This window comes from Equus quagga, chromosome 5 (genome assembly GCF_021613505.1).
Source record: "Equus quagga isolate Etosha38 chromosome 5, UCLA_HA_Equagga_1.0, whole genome shotgun sequence".
NCBI classification, from domain to species: Eukaryota; Metazoa; Chordata; class Mammalia; order Perissodactyla; family Equidae; genus Equus; species Equus quagga.
This window is the reverse complement of record NC_060271.1, coordinates 102,981,873-103,006,496: the sequence shown is the minus strand read 5'-3', so window position 1 is coordinate 103,006,496 and position 24,624 is coordinate 102,981,873. Positions and strand designations below refer to the sequence as shown.

The 24,624-nt window shown below is 43.1% G+C and overlaps 2 protein-coding genes across 2 annotated transcripts in view; one reads left to right on the top strand and one right to left on the bottom strand.

The window, feature by feature from the left end:
• DYNC2LI1 (dynein cytoplasmic 2 light intermediate chain 1) overlaps nt 1-2,440 on the top strand; it is a 29,522-nt gene extending 27,082 nt beyond the window's left edge. The window contains exon 13 of the mRNA XM_046663092.1: nt 1,792-2,440. Within this exon, the coding sequence (XP_046519048.1) occupies nt 1,792-1,854 (63 nt within the window). The 3' untranslated portion in view covers nt 1,855-2,440. The remainder of the gene's footprint in view (nt 1-1,791) is intronic.
• Nucleotides 2,441-4,956: 2,516 nt separating this feature from the next.
• On the bottom strand, nt 4,957-22,811 carry ABCG5 (ATP binding cassette subfamily G member 5). Its single transcript, XM_046662744.1, has 11 exons — nt 22,512-22,811; nt 22,340-22,438; nt 20,032-20,164; nt 18,727-18,866; nt 17,827-17,956; nt 17,123-17,336; nt 16,835-17,040; nt 15,898-16,036; nt 10,622-10,807; nt 6,165-6,277; nt 4,957-5,326 (listed from the first exon to the last, which is right to left on the bottom strand). The coding sequence occupies exons 1-11, from the start codon at nt 22,704-22,706 to the stop codon at nt 5,133-5,135; spliced, it is 1,749 nt and encodes a 582-aa protein (XP_046518700.1). The 5' UTR covers nt 22,707-22,811; the 3' UTR covers nt 4,957-5,132.
• Nucleotides 22,812-24,624: the final 1,813 nt, after the last annotated feature.

Genomic DNA, 24,624 nt, shown 5'->3' with positions numbered 1-24,624 from the left:
GACTGTGGTCCGTTTATATTTAAGAACTTCAGAGGTTTCTGAGAGGCAGGGTGGAAACCTTTCTTGGTTTTGCTTTCAGTTTTACAATGGCTCTTTAAAGCAGCCATGAAGAATTGCAGTGTAAGGAAAACCCTCTTACTTGCTTTTCCTTTAGAGTGTCATCATGGTATTTTGCATTTACATGATAGCAGTGTTCAGGATCTAGTGGACATGGTGAGTTCTGTATCGCACCAGTTATTCTTATGACCCTCTGGCATGGCCAGTGACCAGCCTCATTCTTCTCTCAGTTTGCCATCTGCAGAAGGGAGATGCTACTAGCAAAGAATCTCGAAGCAATGTCCTTAACTTTATTGTTGGTAAAAATAATTCAACACTTCTAATTAAAGACAAAGTTTGTGATCACTGATTACTGTTTATTCTTTATGAGTTAATCTTTTAAACCATAAGTGGTAGATAACTGGTGAGCCGAATTAACTTCATTAGAAAAAATAAACCAAGCTGTAAAGACTACATTGGAATTAATACTGTAAAAATTCTTCCAAAGTCTTTATACAGTTCTGAAATTTTAACATTTAACTTTTAATAACTTAGAGTATGAAAGAAACAATCTGTCACTTTTCTGAAAATGAGAAAGGAATTTTCTTTTCATAGCAACTGTGAACTTCAATTATGTTAGCCAAAGGGCAGTGATTGCCTTATCTTGCAAAATAACCACTTTTTGCTTATCTGAAATAGTAATATACTTTGTGCAGCTATTTAGACATTGAAAAATATGCAAGGGGCCAGGAGGCAATCCCCTTAGATGACGCCCTTTTTTTTTCCTGAGGAAGATTCACCCTGAGCTAACGTCTGTGCCAGTCTTCCTCGATGTGTGTTGATGCCACGGCATGGCCACTGAAGAGTGGTGTAGGTCCACGCCCGGGAATCAAACCTGGGCCACCGAAGCGGAGCACACTAAACCACTAGGTCACGGGGCCAGCCCCTTAGATGATCCCTTTTGCAATGCAGTCGTCTTATGCAAATTTCCACCCTACTAAAATTTATCTTTATTTTATGAATTGTAAAAGTAACACATACTCATTGTGGAAAAAAACTCAAAAGGTATAGAAGTATAGAAAATAGAAAATGGAAGTGTCCTGCTCTCTCTCCACCTGTTTGCTTTTTTCATGTGGCACATATGACCACTGTTGTTTTTTCTGGCTGCCTATGAAGCCCAGTGTGAATGAGCACTGATGAATTTATCTGTCCTTACCAGCAGATATCTAAGTTGTTTCCGATTGTGTGCCAATATACACAGTGCAATGCATATCCTTCTACTTATATCCTTGTTCTCTTCTCCATTATTCTATAGCGTAAAGTTCTAAAGGTACAATCACTGGGTCAAAGGATATATACATTTTAAATATCAATACTTGGCTAAGTTCAGCAGGTTTTGACAAGAGTTGAACAGCAAACAACTAAAAATGAGATCACTTTTAAATACTTAAAGTATAGCAAATGCTTTATTAGTTGAAAGACAATTCATATATACTGTATAGTAAATAACTTTGTCTGAAACTTTAATAAATTCATCTCTAAGTGCCCCTTAGGCTACACAAAAACCCTGAAGACTCTGCATTTCTAGCAAATAAATCCTAAGTATAATCATGTACAAAATAATTGTCAAGAAATTTTGAGAATGATAATGCTATAAAGGATACAGTGTTAGACCTAAAAAATGCTAAGGCAGTTTTAAGGTGCTTAGTTTAATTTTTAAAGTTTTTTAAAAAAAAATACATATTTTTGTTCTAGGAACTGGAACAGTACAAAAGAAGTTCTTCAAAGTCTTGGAAACAAATTGAGCTTGATTCTTGAACCTAATTCAACTATAGTGTATTCATTTCTTCTTTCTCAAATACAAGTAAGATTATTTTATTAATTAGCTCTTATGGTAATAAGTGAAGAAAGTTAACATATGTAATTTGTTAAAGGAAAAGTGGAATTTCTTAGTGCAACTCCCTGAATACTTTGTCTTTTAAAAGAGAAAAAAGTGTAATTACATGTAATTTTTTTTTAAATAAAAAGAATCTTCTACTACTGTTGTCTGACACGTTTAAGTAGTGTATACTCAGTTCAGCATTTATAAGTTTCTGCTTATATGTTTTCAGGAACATGAAAACAAGAGCATTTAGTAACAGTTAGAAGGTTAAGTGCTCATATTAAACACATTCCTTCTCTAAGGACTTCTCAGCTGTGTCTGGTAGGAAACTGAATTGGGTTCGCTGACCCAGGTGTCATCATTTTACTCTAACAGAGAGGCACAAGAAGCACCTGAAATAGTTATTTAAAGTGCACATTCCTGGGGCCGGCCCAGTGGCGCAGCGGTTAAGTTCGCACGTTCCGCTTCTTGGCGGTCCGGGTTTGCCGGTTCGGATCCCGGTGCAGCCATGGCTCTACTTGGCACGCCATGCTTTGGTAGGTGTCCCACATAGAAAGTAGAGGAAGATGGGCATGGATGTTAGCTCAGGGCCTGTCTTCCTCAGCAAAAAGAAGAGGATTAGCAGTAGTTAGCTCAGGGCTAATCTTCCTCAAAAAATAAAATAAAAATGCACATTCTTCAGTCCCCACGCCCAGAGATCCTGAATCAGTGGGTCTGGGATGAGACTCAGTAATCTGTATTTTTAATCAGCATTCTGGTAATTCTGACATACTTATTTTGAGTATAACTTTTTGAAGAACAGGCAAATTTAAGGAGATATTCTATCAATAAGCAGGCCAAAACTTCATGAACTGGTAATAACCAAGAACATTTCCAAGATGGAATAGCCTTTAAGAAGCCTCCTCAGTCCTGTAGATGTGTGTCTCTGCTAACCAAGTTCAATTTGGAGTAAGCATAATGGCTGTTGTTAACCAAGAAAGCCTCTTACTCTGTGTTTTTCCATTTCTACTATAAAATATGTTGACTCTAATATGCCATGCACCCAGCTTCAAATAAGCACCCTTACTAACCTCGAGAACACCAAGATCGATGCGTGGTGTCTGAGTAGATAGCAAACTACTTGATTATCGCAATGAAGGAAGACTTCCTAAACTAGTTGCAGCGCATGTGGTTCCAGCCCTCTTGACAAGAGAATTTTCAGCATGTTTCCAAGGAGCCTCAATCCTATGAGCAGCCAGGCTCCCTGCCTGAGTGGTGTGGAGAAGGAGCTCACTTTAAATTAATAGTGAACATTATGATCTCAGAAACATCACTGACTTGGTGGGAAGAAACAGCCTGTTCCACAATAGTAAGAGGAATTTTTATTATGTAATTTTATTTTCTTACACATCACTGTCCATTTTTGACTTGAGACACAAACTGTCACATGTAGAAAGTCATTGTATTTTTCTAAGATGGTATCACTAACATTTAATAGCTTGAAGTCACGTGCTATGTCAATTTTCCAAATGTTTCTGAGCTAGAATGAAATTCATCTGCATATGAATAGTAGAAAATGTTTCCACTTACGTTGTACACCCATATCTTTAGTAAGTTGAAATCAGTGATTTCAAAAGAGGTTCCTGTGGGACTCTCTTTGAACTACTTTAATAGATTATCATCTCCAGAATTGTCTATAACTGATGTGACATATATAATCTGTAAGGCATTATGTAACTATTATACCATAATCATCAGTGTCAAAGACCTTTTATAAAAATTGACAATACTATTCTGGTAATTTACCAGTGTCTCCAGATTCTTAAATACTGTTCTAAGAAATAGAATTTTACTGTGGTTTCCTTAATGAAATGATCTTTCCTACCATAATGTGAGACATTTCAAATGCTATAATTTGTCATTCTTTACAAGTTAGGTCACAGTAACTGAAGAAGTTCATGTACTCTCTAAGATATTCTCAAAGTTACCATGGTAACAATGAGAGTTTCATTTCAGACTTATACATGAATTACCTGAAGACCAATCAGAAAGATAATCAGTCATTTAGTACAGAACTCATTTTTAATAATCTATATACCTCATTTTAAAGCTAAAAATATGTAATATATGTGTCTGTATTTGTATTTATCAGCATTCTTCCTCTTTACAATTAAAGAACATGAATTCCTACTATGTAACTGTGTTCTTCTTAATGTAAATGTTGTGTCAGTTGAGCATCTTTTCTATATGGACTTTAAACAGCTGCTCTCCAACCTTAAAGATGTCATTTCTCAGTACATAAACTTTAGTAACATTTAATATAATAAGTAAACTAAGTGGGAAGTTAAAAATAGCAAATTACTTTTAATACATTACCAGCGGTTTGTCTGGTGTGCTGTGTTCTGAGTTCAGCCCATTCCTGCAGTTTTTCATTTTAACCCTCAAATCATTGGGTGCTCTGTACCAGTGGTCTTCATCATCCGACACCTGTTCAGCATCTTCCCTATGTAATCAGGTAACTCAGACCCCTCATGTGGACACGTGCACATAAATTTGGGTTTTTAAATGATAATTAAAGCATTCTTACCCAATTCTTCATGAGGCTTTGCTTCAATCAAACCCACAGCTCTCTTGTCTGTTACTTACAGTCAGTAATCATTCAAATATTTTCTTTTTATCAAATTCTTTATCAAATGTAAGCATTTTTTTTTTTTTCTGAGGAAGATTCACCCTGAGCTAACATCTGTTGCCAATCTTCCTCTTTTGTTGTATGTGAGCCGCCACAACAGTGTGGCCACTGATAGACCAGTGGTGTAGGTCCACATCCAAGAACCAAATCTGGGCCGCTGAGTGGAGCACACCAAACTTAACCACTAGGCCGCTGGGGCTGGCCCTGTAAGCTTATTTTTTTAACTGACCTGTTTTTCTGTGTCTAGAACAAAGAAAACAAATAGCCACAGTAGTCTCCCACAACTTTATGAATTATTATTATTTACATTTTTGTACCAGCTCAGCCACTGTTTCCAAATACCACGTGTTCCTGCAAGGTGGAATAGCATTCCAGTCCTACATGGATCAAGGGGCACAATGGAGTCTTAACAGTTAAAAAACTTAAGATATAAACTATCAAGAAACACGTGGCATTCTTATCTCAGACACTGAAAGCAGTCATGCACACCTAGGAGCTTTAAGTTCCATTTTTGGATGTATCCATTTTGGATGGCAGTGTTCTCTGCTATCTGCTAAAGAGATGATCCCTTATTTTAAAAACAACTATTCCCAGGATGACAAGAACTGGGATAAATGCATACAAAACCAGAAAGTTTGTTGTGAATCTGGATGTTGCACCTGGGCAGGTTCTCTCAATGAATTGAATTCCTTGACTGAGGGCACACATTGGATTAATATTCACAGAACCGTTTGAGCTGCCTGCCAGGGAAAAGATTGACAGTGTCAGATATGGTACTTCCCAGGTAATTTCATCAGCAAGTATTTACCAAAAGCCCACTACATTCTTAGCACCCTGCTAAGTACTCTTCTTCATGAAAGATATAATTTAGAGAGCCCAGAATTCATTATTAGATGAAGCAACAGTGAGTGTTCTGGGCCTTGGCTTCATTTGAAGATGGAAATGGGTGTGTTTCCATTTTAGGTTTATATTCATTATCATAGTACTGATAAAAATCTTGATCACTTATGATCATTTAGCACTGAATATCCTAGGGTTACTGACATTATCACCTAAAAATATTTTAAACAAGTACTCAATTCTACCCTGTTCTTTAGTCATCTTCACAGACTGGCTGAGATTTCCAGTGGCCAGGAGGACCTTCTTAGACTCCCACTGTCCTCTCATGGGATTGAGGAACAGACTTTTACCAAAAATGGCTTTCCTCAGCTGTATACTATGTATATTTGGTGGAACAAGAAGCCACTGCAGCCTGCTCAGCCTATTCTGTTCCGTAGGTATAGGAACTGATTCCATCCAGAATATACTAGAGTGTACCTTGGTGTACGTTAGGTCTATCATTTTCTGAAAACATCAGAGTGGCCTTAAGCAGTTGGCCTTTGACAGGTAACTAACTTGACCACTGCTTATTTTCTTTTATTTTAAAAATCAGAGAAAATGTTAGACTTTTATTTCAAAACAAGGTTTTAAATTTATTTATTATAAGATACAGCTTTTATTTAAAAAATACATTTCCCTCAGGGAACTGCTTCCTAAGAATAATATGTAAAAATAATATTCCAAAAACAGAATACTTACCACAAGTGAAATTCTGTCCATAGAACTCATTGACTACAAGAATCTCACAGCAATATTTTTGGAATGTAAAATAACTGAAGATTTTAAAAGGAATGGGCATTTCTTGTACGTTTCTTAAAAAGAAAAAAGAGAGGGAGAGATGAAATCCAATAGCATCTAGTAATAGTCCTACCGAATAAAAATAAAGGCAACCTTTATTTTATGTCTCAACATGAATATAGTTTTTCGTCTCTCATTATAAAAATTATGCTCACTATAAAAAACTTCAAACAATACTGAGAAGTATAAAGAACTACTACGGCCCAGAAATCACTATGGTTAACATTTTGGTAATACATGTAATTTGGTAATACATGTGTATGTGTTTATAAAATTTTACATAAATGGAATTAAACTCTTCATGCTCTTTCTTAACCTGCTTTTTTTCAGCCAAACATATGTCTCAGACATCCTTCCATGTCAGTAAGCATAGTACTTCGTCATTTTTAATTACAGCTCGGTGGCCCACTATAGTAGAAACCTTAATTTAACAATCCCCTGATGATGCTTGGTGTCTAATTTTTTTGATAAGCACCATTGATATAAATATAAAAGAAAATATACACCTAGCCCACATTAGAGGAGGAGATTTGTGATTAAACAGAGATTTGAAGGTGCTAGCGTATGAAGTGAGAACTAAACTGTAATAGAAGGGGAAAAGGGTTGAGAGAGCAAGCAGACATTCATTGTGAACATGAATGTCTCCTCTTCAGTCTGTTTCAGGAGAAACTTCATGCTGACCTTATGGCCTTCTTGGTCCACTATATAGCATGCATCAATCAACAAATATATATTAAATTCTTTCTGTTTGCAAGGCACAAGTTCCAGGTACTTGAGGAATTCAAGAGAAGTATCCTACCCCTAAAGAATTCACGGTGTAGTTGGGGACATGGAAAACATGTCCTTAAGGCTATAAAAATACACAGTAGTGAACGATTCGTGCCAAGAAAGTATAAAAAGCCAGTACCATAGCTCCATGGTATTTAGTATTTGTGGTTTCACCTATTCCCAAGTGACCCCCCAAACTCCATGGCTTTCAATTATTGGCAGTTTTCTAAGGCATCAAGTTGAATTAGCCACATGGTGAGGCTGCTAATTGGAAAGAATAGGTAGGCATCTGGGGGGGAACTAGGGGAAGAAAAAAGACACTCTAGGAAGGCAGAATGGTCTGAGTACAGGCATGTCCAGGGCTTCATATGGGACTGAATGGACCAGAAAGGCTGGAGCAGGGGCCGGCCTGGTGGCGCAGCTGTTAAGTTCGCACGTTCTGCTTCTTGGTGGCCCGGGGTTCTCCGGTTCAGATCCCGGGTGCAGACATGGCACTGCATGGCACGCCATGCTGTGGTAGGCGTCCCACGTATAAAAGAGAGGAAGATGGGGACGGATGTTAGGTCAGGGCCAGCCTTCCTCAGCAAAAAGAGGAGGATTGGCAGTTGTTAGCTCAGGGCTAATCTTCCTCAAAAAAAAAAAAAGGCTGGAGCAGAGAATTGGAAATAGGAGCAGTGGGAGGTGAGTTTGGAATGATAGCCAAGAACCAGCTGTTTCAGGGCCTTGAAGTGGGTTGACATTGAAGGACAGTGAGAAAAGTCATGTTGTTTTAAGAAAATTAATGTGGCACCAGCAAGAAGGATAGACCAGAATAAGGGCAGATTAGGAAAAACAAAAAAGGGAGCAGGCTGCAGCAGTAGCTCGTGTGAGATGACAAAGGCCTGGAATAGGATGCTGGCCACGTGAAATCAGTGCCCAGCCAGCTAGAGTGTTACCTCCTTGAGGTAGGAACCGTGTGCCTTCATCTTGCAGGGCACCACACAGCACAAAACACAAAGTAAAATCTCCACATGGACTTGTGGTTTGACATCAGAGAAGAAAACCACCATGATCTGGTGACAGATCCAGCGTGTAGGCAGACCACAGAGAGAGAGTAGTCATTCATTTATTCACTCAATTCAGCAAGTATTTTTTGCAAACCTAATGGGTTCAAGGCCTTGGGCTGGCCACCGAAAAGAATCATAATGATGAATGAGACACAGCTGCTGCCCTCTGTAGGTTGACAGTCTATTAAAGGAAGACTGTGGCAAGAACGGCACATGATGGGCTGTGAGAGAAAACAGAGAGCTCATGTAGCCAAGGAAGGACAAGCAGGCCTCGTGCAGGTGGCAGAGGGAGACAAACGGATCAGTGAAAGACCTAGGAGCAGAACCCGGCTATGCCACACAAATCCTTGGAGTACATCCGAGAGGGAGGAGCCACAGATCTCAGTGTATTGGCATGGGACTGTCCACATCATATTGTTAAATGGGAAGAAAAGCATGCATACTTTACTCCTTCACAATAATATAATCTCATTTTTACTAAAGATTATATAAAAGTTTAGCAAGCTACACAACAAAATTTAACTCTGGGTTGTGATACTTCAGATAATTTTTATTTCCTTCCTTATACATTTCTGTCTTCTGTGCAGTTTTTCCCCCCAAAGAACGTGTAAGCAGAAAGAACAACAAAGCTATTTCTATTTGTGCTTAAAGGAGGAGGCAGCCAAAAACACAAATGTTGCAGAGAGTCAGTCAGGAAAAGTGATGAAGGAAAGAAACTTAATGACTGGGAGGTTGATGTGACCTTCAAGGGCAGAGTTTCAGTTCAGTGGTGGGAGTGGAACCCAGGTGAAGCCTTGGGGTGTTGAGATTTTGCAAAGAACCCAAGAGCATTTGGTAATGTTGGCTGTTGCCTCTTTTTTCAAAAAATGAATGAATCCCCTTTTCCTACAGACCAAATACATGATGTGGTGCCAGATTGACTGGAACATGAAATGATTCAAATATGAAGGAGGAGATGCTGCCCAAGGTTGGGTCTGTACCTTGCTGGCTTGATTCCGTACCCTTGGAATGATTTGATTTGTGCATTTTTCACAGATGCAAACAATCCACTTAAGCAACGTAGACAAATGTAATGGTGTCATTGTAAAAAATCTGCCTTGACTCATCAAAACCTAGTTCATTTCACTTTATAAGACCTCACCTTTATATAACACTACAGTTTATGAAGTGTTTTCACATTGATCTCATTCGCTCCTCATGATTTCTTGAAGCAGGTGGGGCCAAGATCATTCTCTCCATTTTATAAATGAAGAAAACAATTTAGAGAGAAAAATGACTTGCCCATGGGCACATGGCAGCTAAGTGGTAGAGGAAGTCTCTGACTCCAGGGTCAGTCCTCTCTAGAGGGAGCCACATGCATCCTGGGCGAGTCTTCACAGTGGTGTGACTGGAGCAAAGTCAAGTTTGAGCTTAGTTTTCTTACCTGAATGTGGATTGCTCTTGAGAGTTAAATAATTAAACATATAAATATAATTACATATAGTAGATGCTCAGTAGCTTTTTGTTTGTTTGATTTTTTTTTTTTTTTTTTGGAGGAAGATCAGCCCTGAGCTAACATCTGCCAATCCTCCTCTTTTTGCTGAGGAGGACTGGCCCTGGGCTAACATCCATGCCCATCTTCCTCTACTTTCTATGTGGGACACCTACCACAGCATGGCTTGATGAGCGGTGCCATGTCCGCACCCAGCATCCGAACCGGCGGACCCCAGGCTGCCAAAGCGGAACGTGCACACTTCACTGCTGCGCCGCTGGGCCAGCCCCAGTTCATTTGATTTTTAAGTCAAAGAAACAGAGCCTTCTTCACTTTTCCTCAGAGACCAATAGTTTACTTACCAGATGCCACTCACATCACCTGCCTGGGACCCCTTGCACCCTTCTAAAATTTTCCACCCTTCCCACTACTACTTTTTTTAAATGTATATATGTATATGTGTATATTTTTTCTTGGTTATAAAATAATGCTTGTCCATTCAGAAAATTCACAATATATAGGAAAATATGAAGAAAAAATTAAAATAAACGTCACTCAAAGATAATTACTGTTAACATTTGGTGCATGTCCTTCTAGTCCTGATATTTTCTTGAGCAGTCTTTTATCCTGCAGACTCTTTTCTTATCTCAGCGTTCTTACTTCCTAAAAGTAACTGGGAATTGAGAACTGGAATAGAGACTCAACAGAGCCAGAGCAGAAATGAACTAAATGCGTGCTATTTAGCTTGTAATATAGGCTGTGAGTTTTTCTGGAGGATGGATTGTGCTTCCTCCTTTTGTGATGATCCCTCATTACATGTGAGTCATATTGATAACATGCCTAAATTGTGATTTCCTGATTCTCAGTGTAGAGACTTTTATTGAACAAATGGTGACCAGTTCAAAGTCTGAGCAATAATGATTAGTAAGAACTGTGAATATTCCAGACTATAGGGCGATACCTTTAATCCATATCACATAGCTCTCCTCTGGAATTCCTTATAACAGTCATTATTAGGTGATCACTAATAACAAATTATACCAATCTAAGTCCTTTGAATCGTCATATCTTACCTTAGGAATCCAGATCCCACAAGCACCCCAGCAATGCTGAGCAGAGCCGCTATGCTGTTGACCACATTTGGATTTTGGACCATACCAAGTAGCACAAGGGTTAGAAATTCACCAATTAAGTGGGGGGCCAAGAGAGCAGCAGAAAAATATCCAAATCTGGCAGCCTCAGGGTATAAGCCCAGAGTCCTAGAAAAAGATAAGGTCTTTAGTTTCCTCTCCAAGGTAACGTTATCATTTAAGAAAAATACCACACTTGCCTTCTGTGACTAGGTCCATGGTGGCTAGTGGGTGGGAAGAGTTTGCAGGGCAAGCCAAACTCCCTTTGAAAGACCTTTTCGGAACAGAGCCAACATTTGAGACCATTTATTACCAAATTATTTCTGTTGGCCCCAACTCAGTGTGAGCCACCTTTTCCCTTTTACAGCTCCTTAGCTCTAACAGGAAAATATTAGCACTTAGACAACAGTCACAACCAACTGCAATAAGCAGGGTTGTTGAACTCTCCTTCTCCGTGAATATCTATGTTCTGCTTAGCTCGTGCTGCTCCTCCCTTGGTTAGCCTGCTACCCTAATGCTAAGGGCTCACCCAACCTGCTTCTCAGCCCTTCCTTCCATGAACCTCATCCCTGTTATGTGGCCTTAACTGCCAGCCAGAAAACCCTTCACCACTTTCATCCTCATCAGATTAGCCCTCACAGGCCTGATTCTTTTCTTGTCTTTTATTCTACCAACCCCTTCCATTGATTTGATCTTCATTTTCTTGTGAACAGACTACTCTATATCCATGCCCCTTTCCTCTTATATTCCTTTCATCAAATAACATTTCCCTGGTGATAGCATGTCCTCAGCAACCGTTAGACATAGCTGCTCTTTCTTCCATTTGTAGAGTAAGGAAAAGGAGTTGGCATATCTTAAATCCTCTCCTCCCTACCACTCTTCAAAGCCATCTGTCTTTCTTCTTAAACAAATAATGAAGTTTGCTTATACTATGAATTCCCTTCCCCAATGCAATCCTCTGTGACTTTTAAGACATTCTCTCACCTTTGGTGATTTTGTAGCATCTGGACCAGGGTCATTCTTTGCATTCCTCTCCACTATCATTGTCCTCAAGGTCTTTAACCTTCTTGATGAACCGTGAACATCAGTGCCTCCTAATTAGGTAACCTCATCAATTCCAGTGGCTCCATCCATCTAATCTTGATCACTCACCATGTCTTGGACTTAAATATTACTCAAAACTGTTCCACTTCCAAGATTTCACATTCTGAAAATGCCCTCTCTGATCGTGGCCTCCCTCCTGTCTCCCATTTCCCCAATAAATACCCTCACTGCCTCAGATCCCTGCTCCTTTCTGCTATTCTTTGCCTTACTAATCCACCTACCTGGGGACCCCTGCTCTCTCACTTAAGCAACTGAAGGTGTGTTGAACAAGGCATACTGCTGTACTAATTGAGTCCACTCTGCCACTTTACCTCAGCTGACTCCTTGACCTCTCACTTTTCCTCATTGCTTACTGGGTTCCAATGACGTGTCCCATCATAGCTGATATGAACTGCTACTTTAACTTACCCCCCTCCCCAATTTCAAACTCTCTCCCTAGTGCTCAGCAGATAAATTCACCTCCATTTTATGAATTTCTCGCTATCTATATCTTCCCTATTTTTCATCCTCCACGTCTTGTGCTCACACACTCTCTCTCTTTCCCCTGTCTTTGCCAAGCTTGATCCTATCTACTTGCATCCTTGATCCCATGTTATCCTGATTCCCCTTCCCTACTTTGGTCTCTTCTGGAAACTTGATCTATGAATTATCCAATTTTGGCTATAGTTTCATCTACTCTTAATCTAATGATTTTTTCCTGATGGTCTTATTTACCATATCCTAAACAACCATTTCTTGAGCCTGATAACTCTTTAAGCCAACTGCCTCCTCTTCATCTTACCCTATGCTGCCAAGCTTCTCAGACAGCATCTACTTCTTCCATCTCACTCCTTATTCTCTTGTAAACCCCACTTGCACCCTCACCACTCTACTGAAGCTCTGTTATGGAAAATCACCAATGGTGATAAAATGATGCCTCACCTCCTTGAACCTCTGCATTATTGAATGGGTTTACTACACCTCCTTGAAACTCTTCTCCCTCGGCTTCTCTGATGTTGCCCAATCCTGCTTCTCTTTCTACCTTTCCAACCTGTCATTGGCTCGCTTTCCTCGTCCCCACTTTGAATATGCCTATCTTAAGGTTTTACACTCAGACTGCTTCCTCCTCTTCCAGTACTCTCTCCTATAGAATCTATTCCCAGGTCTTTATCTTACTCATTTTTTTCTTTCTACCCAAACCTTAGATTGACACCTCCACTTGGGTGTCCTCTAGCATCCCAGATGTAATGTGTTCAAAACCAAACACATTCTCTTTCCTGGAAAACTTGATAAGGATGCTGTTACCCTCCCATTCCCTCAGGCTGAAAACTCAGGCATCATCCATGACTTTCTTTATCCCCAGTAAATCCATTCAGTCTCTTAGTCCATTCAGTTTTACTATCCCAGCATCTCAAAGTCATCCTCCCTTTCTGTTGCCACTGCTCCTCTCTTCATTAGGGCCTCTGCCTTTCCCACAGACTGTTGCCACGGCTCCTCACTGGGCTGTCCAGCATCTCCACCCAAACTCCAGGCTGCTGCCAAAAGGATGCCAGCCTCCCTCTCTAGAGTCTAACACAGATGGGTCGCTCCCTGGTTCAAAATCCTCTCCTATGTCCCACTACCAAATCCACTTCAGCCCCTTAGCCTGGCATTCAGCACCTCCCCTCCTAGACTCCAAGGTTGTCCACCTTATTTTCCACTACTCCTTCCAGTCCTTCATTCCCCACAGTGCAACTGAACCTTTTCTCTGGAAAAGTCTTACGTGTTTTGCTTCTGAATCCATGCCCCTGTTCTTTCTTGCTCTGGAATGCCCTTGCTCCCTTTTCTAGCCATTGAAATGGTGCTGTCTTTCACATTCTCCTCCATAAAGCCTCCAAGAGTCCCTCCCGCCCAACCAAATGGACTCTTGTCCTCCTTTGTAATTAACTAGGATAATGGATGTGAGATGGGGAAGATATTACCCCATCTGTGCCTCAGTTTCCTCATCTACAAACAAGGATAATTATAGTACCTATAGAATGGCTGCAAGGATTACATGAATTGATATGTTTAAAGCTCTTTGTGCCTGACATAAAGCAAGTGCTAAACATGTGTTAGCTATTATTATTATTATTATTATATTCCTCAACATAGTGTTTGTGCTTCTTTATAATACTAATCTTAGACTTTCTTGGATTAAAGTCATCTGGAGATTTATGTCCACAATCCATTATCTGAAACACTTTAGGGCTAGATATGTTTTGGAATGTGACAATTTACAGATTTTGGAAAGGATTTACACTGCATAGACCATACTTGCCTCAGTGGGATCCATGACTCCACCCATAATCAAGCACATTAATATTTTTGCTAAACAGGAGCGTTCATGTGGGAAAAGTACAAAGAACCTCATGTTGGTTTAGGTCAGATTTTCCCACTGAGTTCAGCTCAGATCGTGCTGCTGAAAGAGTTGCAAACACACTTTTGACTTTCAGGGATGTTCAGATTGTATAGTTGCAGCTTGTGGGCAGCACCTTCAGTTTATTCCTCTTTGATCCCCTGTTGCACCCAGCACTGTGCCTGGCATTTAGTAGGCGTTCAACAGATATTTCTGTAAATAAAGTATTTGCTACATGGCTAACAGCTGTGCTGCCACTGGAAATGATTCTGCATTTTTGTGTCTGACTTTTTATCAAAAATAGTCATGAACCTAGTTTAAAACTGCCCTGTTTTCTCAAATCTGGCAGCACTCTTTCTTTCTCGTGGGCAGTTTTCAAATACTATATGGTCTGCAGAATCAGTGATTTGCAAATTTTAAAGTGCATATGAATCACCTGGGGTATCTTGTTAAACGCAGAGTCCAACTCAGTGGGGCTGGACCTGAGATTCTGCTCATTCAACAAGCCCCAAAGTCTCTCTGACACTGTGGGTGGGCCACATTGAGTAGCAAGACTCTAAATTAGCAAGGTCTTCAATTTTCAGCAAACCTCGCTTTACTCAAAATGGTCAGGTTTTTAAAATTTGTCCCTGGATCGTTTAGCCTGAACTAGACCGGCCTGTGGTTTACATCACAGATTGGAGATTCAGCACGTTCCTGAGTGTCAGAGAATAAGGAGGCTTCATCACTGTCGGCAAGGAGGGCCACATGGTCCCTACCATGGCCCTCGGTGGAGAGAGTGCACCCCCTTGCTAACTCGGGGGCTTTGCCCCGTCCCTCTCCAGAGCAATACCTACTTCCAACAGACCTTCCACTTCTTCGTCTTCAGCTCAAACTAAGCAGGCCCTTATTTACCTTTTTACTTATACATCACTTAATTCATAATAATTATTCATATCGCATATCATGGATCTTTCTACTGGCTATGATTAGAAACACCTGCACATGAAACCAGTGGCCTGAAGAAAGACAATGTCTGGAGAACTGCCTGAAGTTCTCTCTTGAGACAACAAGTTAGACACCTTTACTGGAGTCAGAGAATGCTGGGTAATTCCCCCCATCTTTTCTTAAGGGAAAGCCACAGGGATTAGGGAACATACATCTCCCCATGATAACAAATCATGCAAATAACTCTACACATTCTCAGATTTATATCTTTTAAATGGTCTAGGAAATAAAAAGAAGCATTGTCTACAAGCCATCAATCAAAATTCAACAGCATCAGGTAGGCTTCATGGTTCCCCAATGCCCTCTTCCCACAGTCACTCTTCGATTCCTCAAGCCCCCCTCACACCAGCCCAACTGTGATGTCCCAGGTCGTTGAGTGAAACCTCCGGCAGAGTTGCTGCTCCAGCTTACAGCAGCCTGGGAGCCATGCTTAGCTGCTGGTGTATGGTTGCTCGCTGCCTCTGCACCCGGCCCCCAGCTAATCCGGAGCCCCTTCTCTATCCAGGCCCTGCAGCGGATGTGGGACATGCTATTCCTTGGCACATGCAGTCCTGCTGGTGTGCTCTCAGGCCCCATGTTGCCCAGAGTTGAGTTATTGGTCATGAAGGACAGGACCTTGTACTTGACGTTGATGGGCAAAGACAGACCCTCCAGAGCAGAGAGCAGGGAGGTGTTCACCCTGGAGCTCTCCCTCCACAGGTCCCACTGGCCATCTGGGATTCCCCAGGAGACCTTGTCTGGGAGGACTGAAGACCTCTGAATACCCCCTTACCAGTAGCTCACACTGCTTAAAATCACGGTGGCGAGGATACTGAAGGGGAGGACGTGCAGCACATAGGCCAGCAGCATCTGCCACTTCTGATACAGGCCGTCCTGGCTCTCCTGGTCGCTGACAGCTCGCAGTACAGGAACTGGGCACAGAGGCAGGTTTCAGGATAGTCGGTCACCACACAGCTAAGGGAGGGAGGGGCTAGCCCAAGCTGAACTTGAGGTCAGGGCTGGATGATGAGGACCACCTGGGGCTCCCTAGTCACGGAAAGAAGAGACCTGACATCCACAGAGCTACCTCAGAAATCTACCTGGGTTACAATATGGTTGCAAAAGTTCTCATAATTTATTTCCTTTTCTCTAAAGTATGGGGGAAGAGTATCACCATTTGATCAACACACATACAAAACAGGCACAAATGAATGATGTGAGGGCCTTTGTCCTCTTTTTGTGTAGAGTCTTGGCACAGAACATCAGGCAAATAGGTATTGCTTCTGGATTCCCACCGAGTTTGAAAATTAGCTGCTGTGTTCCCTAAAATAGGCTCCAAAAACAACATTAACAGCGCAAAGTTGGCCAGGTATCTGGGCCCCCATGGACTGTGCATGCTAATGGCCAAGAAAGGATACCAGGGGTGATCTTTTGAAAAACGCTTCCCAAACTCTGCCCCATCAGCACCTCACAACTTCACGTTTCCCTTGATCCTTAGAGAGACACTCAGAGAGAGCCACCTGGAGAGCTAATTCATGCTAAGGTGTTGGTAACTCAAAAGTTACCTTTCCCTAGAGAGAGAATCTGGAGAGGGCCAGGCTGAGCTCAGAGAAATATCGTTATAATGGTGGAGTCTTGCAAGGTGCCAGTTGGAGAAGAGAAATATTCAGGGAGAGAGGAGGCCCCCTCCACCCCACCATCTGGGGTGCACCTCCTGGCATGGCACTTACACAGATTCACAGCATTGAGCATGCCTGTGTATGGCATGGCACCCACAAACTGGTACAGAAGACCCACGCGGTCCTGGACAGCACCCTTTAGCACATCATTCTGGACCCGTAGAAGGAAGAAAATGACGAACAAACCCATGATCAGATTCTGAACGAGACGCATGACCACTGCCAGCTTATTTCTCATCAAGTTTCTCGTCACTCTCCTGAAAGCCAAACAACCTTCTTTTAATTCCTCTTCTTTCATTAGTGGGTGTCTAACCACTCAAAATGGGCTGAAACTCTTACCTTAAGAGAACGCTCAGTTTAAAGAGAGCTCCAGGAGAATCTTTGGTTTTGAAAGGAATCATTGGTAATGTTTTCAGGTGCTTTGTTCTTTTAATATTCTCCAAGGTTTTGTGATAAATTGCTGATTTTTTGTAGGTAGATTCAATCATCTGGACTCTCTTGTAGGTTTCTATTTCCCGTTCTTTGCTTTGGGTATCCACTGATGTCAGGTCCACTAAAATTTTTTCCCAAGAGAAATGAACCATGTATTTTTAAATCTGTGTCTGTGTATATGTATATATATATATATATACACACACATCTGCTAATAATACTTTTCATCATTGATTTAGGAGTCCTATCGATAATCCCCATCCTATTAGAATAATACCTGTTATTACTGCCCACTTACAAAATCAGAATATTTTAAAGCTACCAGCAAAGCCATGAGCATCCCACTGGGGCTGTCTCGGAGAATGCAGAAACTCAGCTAACTTATCTCTGACACAGTGGGAGTGCACCAATTTAAGAGAGATCCCCGACCTCATTCCGATAGGTCATCTATGGCAAGTTAATTGACCTGGCCAAATTAATTCCTTGAAGAGTGAAAACACCAAAACAAAAGCAAAAGTAAAACCCACTGGTGCTGGTGTCATCTAGGCAGAAATCTGAGATGATAAAGCTTAAAAAACATTCATGATGAGAAAGGTGAAAGAAAAACTTACTGTAAAAATCAAAAGGGTTTGAATGTTCAGGACAAGCGTAGCCACAGTCATTGAAGAAATCAAGCATTTCCACTGGGGTCCCACAGAAAACCAGCTCTCCACAGCTCAGAATGGCGATTTTGTCAAAGAGCTGATCAGACAACAGTCAGTGTTAGTGTGTCATCAGGTCACCACATCCTTATGGAAAATGAGTTTCTAAGCACTCAGTCCTTTGATTAGCTCAGCCACACCTCAGCATTCTTACCGCATCCATTGGAGACACTCAAAATCCATCCCTATTCTTTTCATCCTGGGTTGCCCCTATGGATCCGGCTGCATCCCAGCCTGCACCCAGCATCACATCTGGTGTGGAGGAGAGTCACTGCTCCTGGTCAGTGGACCAGGGCTTGAGTCCCAGCTGTGCCACTGAGTGAGTGACCCTGGACAAAACTTTCTTTTTAAATCTCAGATCCTCATTATAAAAGGCAAATAATAGCTCCCTAAAAGGATCCTGGGAGGATAAAGTGAGATTTTTGGAAAGATATCCATATGACTTGGTGGAAAAACAATCTTTGAAGCAAACTGGACTATGAATGCCAATCCCAGCTTCTTACTACCCATGTGATATTGGCTCAATTTTGTGTCATTTCCAAGTCTCACTCTCCTCTGTAAAGTGAAAATGCTGATACCCACCTCATAGGATTGGTGTGCGGATTAAATGAGCTGGTGCGTAGAAGGGACTTGTTACATGGTGCGTGCTGAAAGGAGTGTTTCCATCCTTTGCCCTTCTCGTATCAGGAGCTATGGGCTCCAGTTGCTCTGGTTTGACGAGTACTAATCTCTACCCCATGACCCTCAGCTCAACACACACATATACTCACCCTTGATGAGTTGAGCAGGAACAAGAGAGGCCCCTCTCACCTGGAAGAGCTCAGAGCGGGGCTGGTGGATGGTGAGGATCACGATGCGGTCCCTTCGAGCCAGCTCTGCTAGGAGGACCACGATCTGATTCGCAGTCATACAGTCCAGGCCTGTGGTTGGCTCATCAAACAGCATGATCGCTGCAGGCAAAGAAGGGTCAGCCTTCTGAGTCCCTGCCAAGCCCAGGCTCTGTGCTCTAAACTCAGAATTTTGGACAGTTCCTTATGGAGCTGTCTTATCCCATCTGAACCGTACACGGTGAGAAGTACCTGCATGTAAACTGGCTTCAGTCCGAGTCCAGGAGAAAGAACCTGACCTAGGAGGACCCAACTCCCAGCTCTGGAGCACATTTCCACCTTAATCCTTGAGGGCACAGGGCAGCAACCAGATCTGTCCCCTCACATAGTACCATGGACTGTTTGGGCTCCATCCCGGGACTCTGACAGGGAACAAGGGCTGGCAGGCTGGCACCAAGTTGTTTTTTAAAAAGCTGAGAAGAGGCTGGTTACAAAAGATATAACCCATTTCATGTCTAGCACTTTCCAACACTAAGAGGATCTTTGCACTGCAAAAACTTCTGACCCATGAAACAAGGTCTGAGGTGGGTAGTTGTTTGGCTTCTTCAGAGGATTTAACTGTAGCTTATTTCTACTCCAAAAGTGGCAAGAGCTCTTAAGAGCATCTCTCTTATTTGCCTTCTGGTGACCAAGCACCATCTGAAGAGCAGGCAGTCTTGGTCTACCCTGGTGTGAAGAAGGTATCCAGACACAATAGGTCCTCTTCCAGGTACGTATAAGGGTGAGGTTTCCCCAGGTGGTGGGGAGAATGACCAAACCATGGAGGGGTGGTAGGCGACAAGCTACCCATCTTGATAGTCCCTCCCTCTAATATATACAGTTTTGTGTTTATCACTCAAAGTTCTACTTTAATTCCTGCCATTTCATAAATGCCTCTAGTCATGCAAAACTCATTGGCTTTCCATAGCAAACACAGTGGTACTGCTCTAATAAGAAGTGTGGATGGACAGGGCAGACCCCATATTCATGGAAGACCCTAACTGAACATTAAAACAAAAAGGCAGTGTTTCCAAGTCCAAGGGCTGTTTTGTACTTGGATGATGGAATGGCATCAGGAACTACATAGTATTTCCAAAGAAATTGGGTACCCAGTTTGAAAAACCTCAGTGACTTCAGTCCCTACAAACCCCTTTTCCAAATGGAGACTGTGAAGAAAGAGCCAAGCATGTGTACAGACACATGGAAGATGCCCAGGCAGCAGCTAGCAGCAGCTCTGGGTCCTACTTACTGGGATCCTGGAGGAGCTGGGCTGCGATGGAGACCCGGCGCCGCTCACCACTGGAAATTCCCCCAAAGTTGTAGTTGGCAATCAGTCGGTCCGCCACGTGGCTCAGACTCAGCTCTGCCATGACTGCCTCCACCTGTAGGAAACACAAAGTCCGCGAAGACCTGTCACTGCTGGGCAGCTGTTCCAATTCATGGGCTGAGGATGGCAGAGGAGAGGCAACACACTTTCCTGGGAGTGCTTGAGCCACTTTCACACCCACCACACCCTGGGGAAAGCAAGCCTTTTACAATAAAATTCAATTTGGTTTAAATCACAATATAATACATATGTCCAGTTAAAATTAATAAGAATTGTTTGAAAAAGTCCCTAAAGCAACAAAAATGGCTTACATTTGCTCCAGGGAAACTGACCAGGAAACAATGGAGACTTCATTGGACCCCCGACTCCAGATGCTGCAGTCAGTCCAGCCCAAACAGAAAAATCCCCCAAAGGCATAGTTACAATATAGATTTTTTTTAATGTTTGGTTTTCAAAACTTTATTATAATAAATGTTGTATATGTAAAAGAAAAACCCAGTTTGGTTTGACATAAACCTGGTTTCCCATAAGTAACCCAAATAAGTCTTGGAGTCCCATGTGATCCAATCTCAGAGTGGTTTTGCAACAAAGAAATACAATCCAGTTATCAAAAGTAATTAAAAATAATGCCCCATCCCCGTCACTCACTGTCAGGGCCACTAACTCATGTGAACATGCCTGTGCCTCACTTCCATGGTGGGCTGAACTCTGATCTCTGTCTTCTCAGACTAAAGTGGGGCTCAGGAGACCCCAGGGGCTCAGGGGGGCATGATGGAGCTCGAGGGCCTGGGTTCACATCCCAGCTCTGCCATTCCCAGACGTCTGATCTTAATCTCCTTGGGTGTCAGGAGATAATGCCTCCCTCATAGGGTTGATGCCAGAATGAAATGAGATACTGTGTGTGAACAAGGCCTGACTGATGCCAGCCAGATATGAGAGCCCAGAGTATAACCTGTTAGAATAGGAAGAACCTTGCAGTGCCTTCTGAGCAGTCTCAGGTAACCTCCAGGGAGGAAGCAGGGCTGGCCATCGCCCTATGAGGCCAATGGCCCTTCTTGAGGGCCGGGTCCCTTGCTAAGGCTCGTCAGAAGTCAAAACTATACTCCAGCATTATCTAGGACTCTCAAACAGAAGAATGCCCCTTGCTCACCCAGGAGTTACAACAAACAAGCCTGCTGGTACTCAGGACACAGCTCAGAGCTAGTTCCACTCTCCAAGTCCTGTGTGAAAATCCAGTGCCAGGGACAAGATGAGCAAATCCCTCGTGACAGGCTCGGCAGTGCCTAATAAAAATGGGATAACTTGCTGCATCCTCAGCCGAGCTGGAGGATTCCCTCGGAGCCTCACTAGCATTAAAGAAAGGCCAGCCTCGGAGTGTGAACTGAAGATATAATTTGTGTGCCCAAGAAGAACCTCGCTGAGGCCTCAGGGTGGTAAAGCCTGTGCTGGTCTCCTCTGGCGGGCCTGAGAGCCCATTTCCCAGGGAACCGTGTGTGTGTTCCCAGGGGCACATGTACCTGTCCTTGAATGCCTGTGTGTTCCCAGTCCAGACAGAGACGAGGCAATGTTTCCAGGTAAAGTCCCTGTGGGTTTACTTGCAGCTAATTCCAAACTGAGTACCTTTAAAGAAACAGACGGGACCCTAGAAAAAGTTGACAGTTCAAGAGTTCCCTTCTTTCATTAACTCAACCCTGGATGAGACACATTCAAGACGCCTCAAAGGAAGTCGAGAAAAAGCTCAACAGGGATGCAGGGCCAAGCACAGTGGGAAAATAACCCTATCTATTCAAACACAGAGCTCCTAGAACAGCGCCGTTCAAGAGAAATATAATGCAAGCCACATATAGAAGTTAAATATTTTAGCAGCCACATTTTAGAAAGTAAAAAGAAACAAGTGAAATTAACTTTAATAATACAACTTTTAAACCTGATGCAGCCAAAATATTATCATTTCAACCTATAATCAATATTTTAATAATTAGTAATGAGATATTTCACATTCTGTTTTCTCAGATTCCGTTTTTAAGTTTCTAAAATCCCGTGTGTGTTTTACACTCACAGCACATCTCAGTTAGCACTAGCCACCTTTCAAGAGCTCAAAGCCACAGTGGCTGCCATATTGTACAGAGCAGGTCTGTACTTTAAAGGCGTGAAGAGTGAAGGGGAGGAATGGGCGAGTGGAGGGAAGAGGGGGAACGAGCCCAGCGCAGGGAGGACAGGTGATACCCACCTTCCTCCGGAAGAAGCCACGGGATCCACCTCGGATGGCCAGCAGCGCCGTGTAGCGCAGCGTCTCGCGTACCGTGAGGCTGCTCAGCAGAGTGTCGCTCTGCGGGAAAGGCAGGTGTCAGCGTCGCCCCGAGACCCGGGCCACCGCGGGCTGGGGCCGAGGATGCGCTCACCTGCAGGACGTAGGAGAAGCAGTCCTGGAACTGGTCCCTGCGCAGCGCGCGCCCGTTCACGCACACCTCCCCGAGGAAGGTCCCCTGGCGCCGCAGCCTCCCGGACATGGCATCCAGCAGCGTGGTTTTCCCTGAGCCTGGGGGCAAGAAGAGAAGGCCCTGGAGGAGTCCCTCCGTGAGGCACTGCAGGAACATCCGAGACCCTCGGTGGGCCTCGGTCCAGCCCTGACTTGTTCTCTCTGTAGCCTCATGGGTCAAACTCTCATGGCGCGGAGTCTTTCTAGCGTGTCCCCTTAGAGGGAGAGGGACAAGCCATTTCTCTCATCCCGGTCAGGACTGGAGGGGCTTTGTCTGCCTGTTTATTTGCTTTTAGAGCTGTTTGGGGTTGAAAAACAAAATATAGGATCATAATAAAAGGAAAACCAGGATTCTTGGAAACGTTTGGATCTAGGACATCTGAATTTCTTTTTTTGGTCCCCTGGGATCGTGTGGTGGTTCCTGAAAGTAGGGGACACTGCCTGGAGCCTTGTTTCTCAGGGATGGTCTGAGGACCAGCAGCATCAGCATCACCTGAGCACTTGGTAGAAATGCAGACTCTCAGGCCCCGCCCACACCTGCTGGATCGGATTCTGCTTTTTAACAAGATCCCTGGGTAATTCCCGTGCATATTAGAGTATGAGAAGCGCTAGCTTAGCGAGTCCTTTGGTAAAATCAAGTTGGCCTCAGCCTGCACCGAGAGTCTTGGACATAACCCAGCTGCTCGTCCCTAGGAACTTTCCCACGGAGGAGTTGTGAGCTAACTGGTGCTGCTGTGACTGGAGGTTGATGTTTCCCTGGCTTGCTTTTTCTGGGGTTAGAGGTTAGGCGATGCCTTTAGGATAAGACACCAGCTGGCCCCTCCCGTCACATTGGACGAAAGCTCACATGGGCCCAGAGAGTTAATGGAGACAGGAACAGGCATTGCCAGGCTTTTCCTATCCACGGCTGCAAAGAAGTTAGAATTAATAGCAGAGGAAACAGGCAGGAGGTTCTGAACTGTCCAGAAAGATAGCAAAGCTGAGGATGTGATAACTTGTGCAAAAGAAGATCTTTTGTTCAAATATTTTAAAGAAACTCCTTGTTGCTATGAGAGGCACAAAGATGAGTACCTCCAGCTCCTGTAGCAGTTGTCTGCTGGTATAATCCATGACTGACAAAGCTCAGAATTAGCCCAGACGTGTTCAGGCAGAGGTCAGCGTGGGGAAGCGAGGAGAGTGAGTGTGAAGAAACGAAATGTGACTTCGCTGGGGTTGTCTTTCAAAATGTGCCCTGACATTTCCCAGTCACGATACCCAGCCTTGTATCTGGTTCTTCTAACTAGAACCCTCTCTGGCCTAACGTTTCTGGGATCCAGACTCAACTCTGACAGAACCTCCAAATAGCCTGAAGGCTGGATTCTAGTCCCATCACTACATCAAAGCTGGCCTCCTTAAGGTCATCAAGACTGCTTCCGTTTTGCCAAATCCTGCGGGCACCTGCCAGTTGTTGTTTGACCTCTCAGCAGCACGTGGTACTGTTGCTTGTCCTTCTCTGTGAATCTCTCTCTCTCTCCCTTGGCTTTGATGCCACTTCATCCTCTTGGCTTAATCCTGCCGGTCTGGCTGCTCGTTCTCAGCCTCCCGTGGGTGACCCTCAGGGTTCTCTCCTGGGCCTTCTGCTCTTCTCATATCACACATTCTCAACGGTGAGCACCAACTTGCCAGGCAGCATGTGAGGGAGCCATCTTGGAAGTAGGTTCTCCAAGCCCTGCTCAAGCCTTGGACTTGACTGCGATCACAGCTGACTTCCGGCTACAACCCATGAGAGAGCCCAAGCAGAACCGCCCAACCAAGTCACTGCCAAATTTCTGACTCCTAGAAACCCTAAGACGTAACAAATGATTCTTCTTGTTTTAAGCCACTTAGTTTTAGGATATTGTTTTACATAGAAATAGATAACTAACACAATCTTTTTTTGAACATGTGTTAAATATTTATTAACTCATTAACGAAGGAACCAGCAGGACGAGAAAACTCATTCAAGAAAAGGGTATGAGAAACTGAAATGCATAGTCAGTGGAGAATAGAAGGTTCGA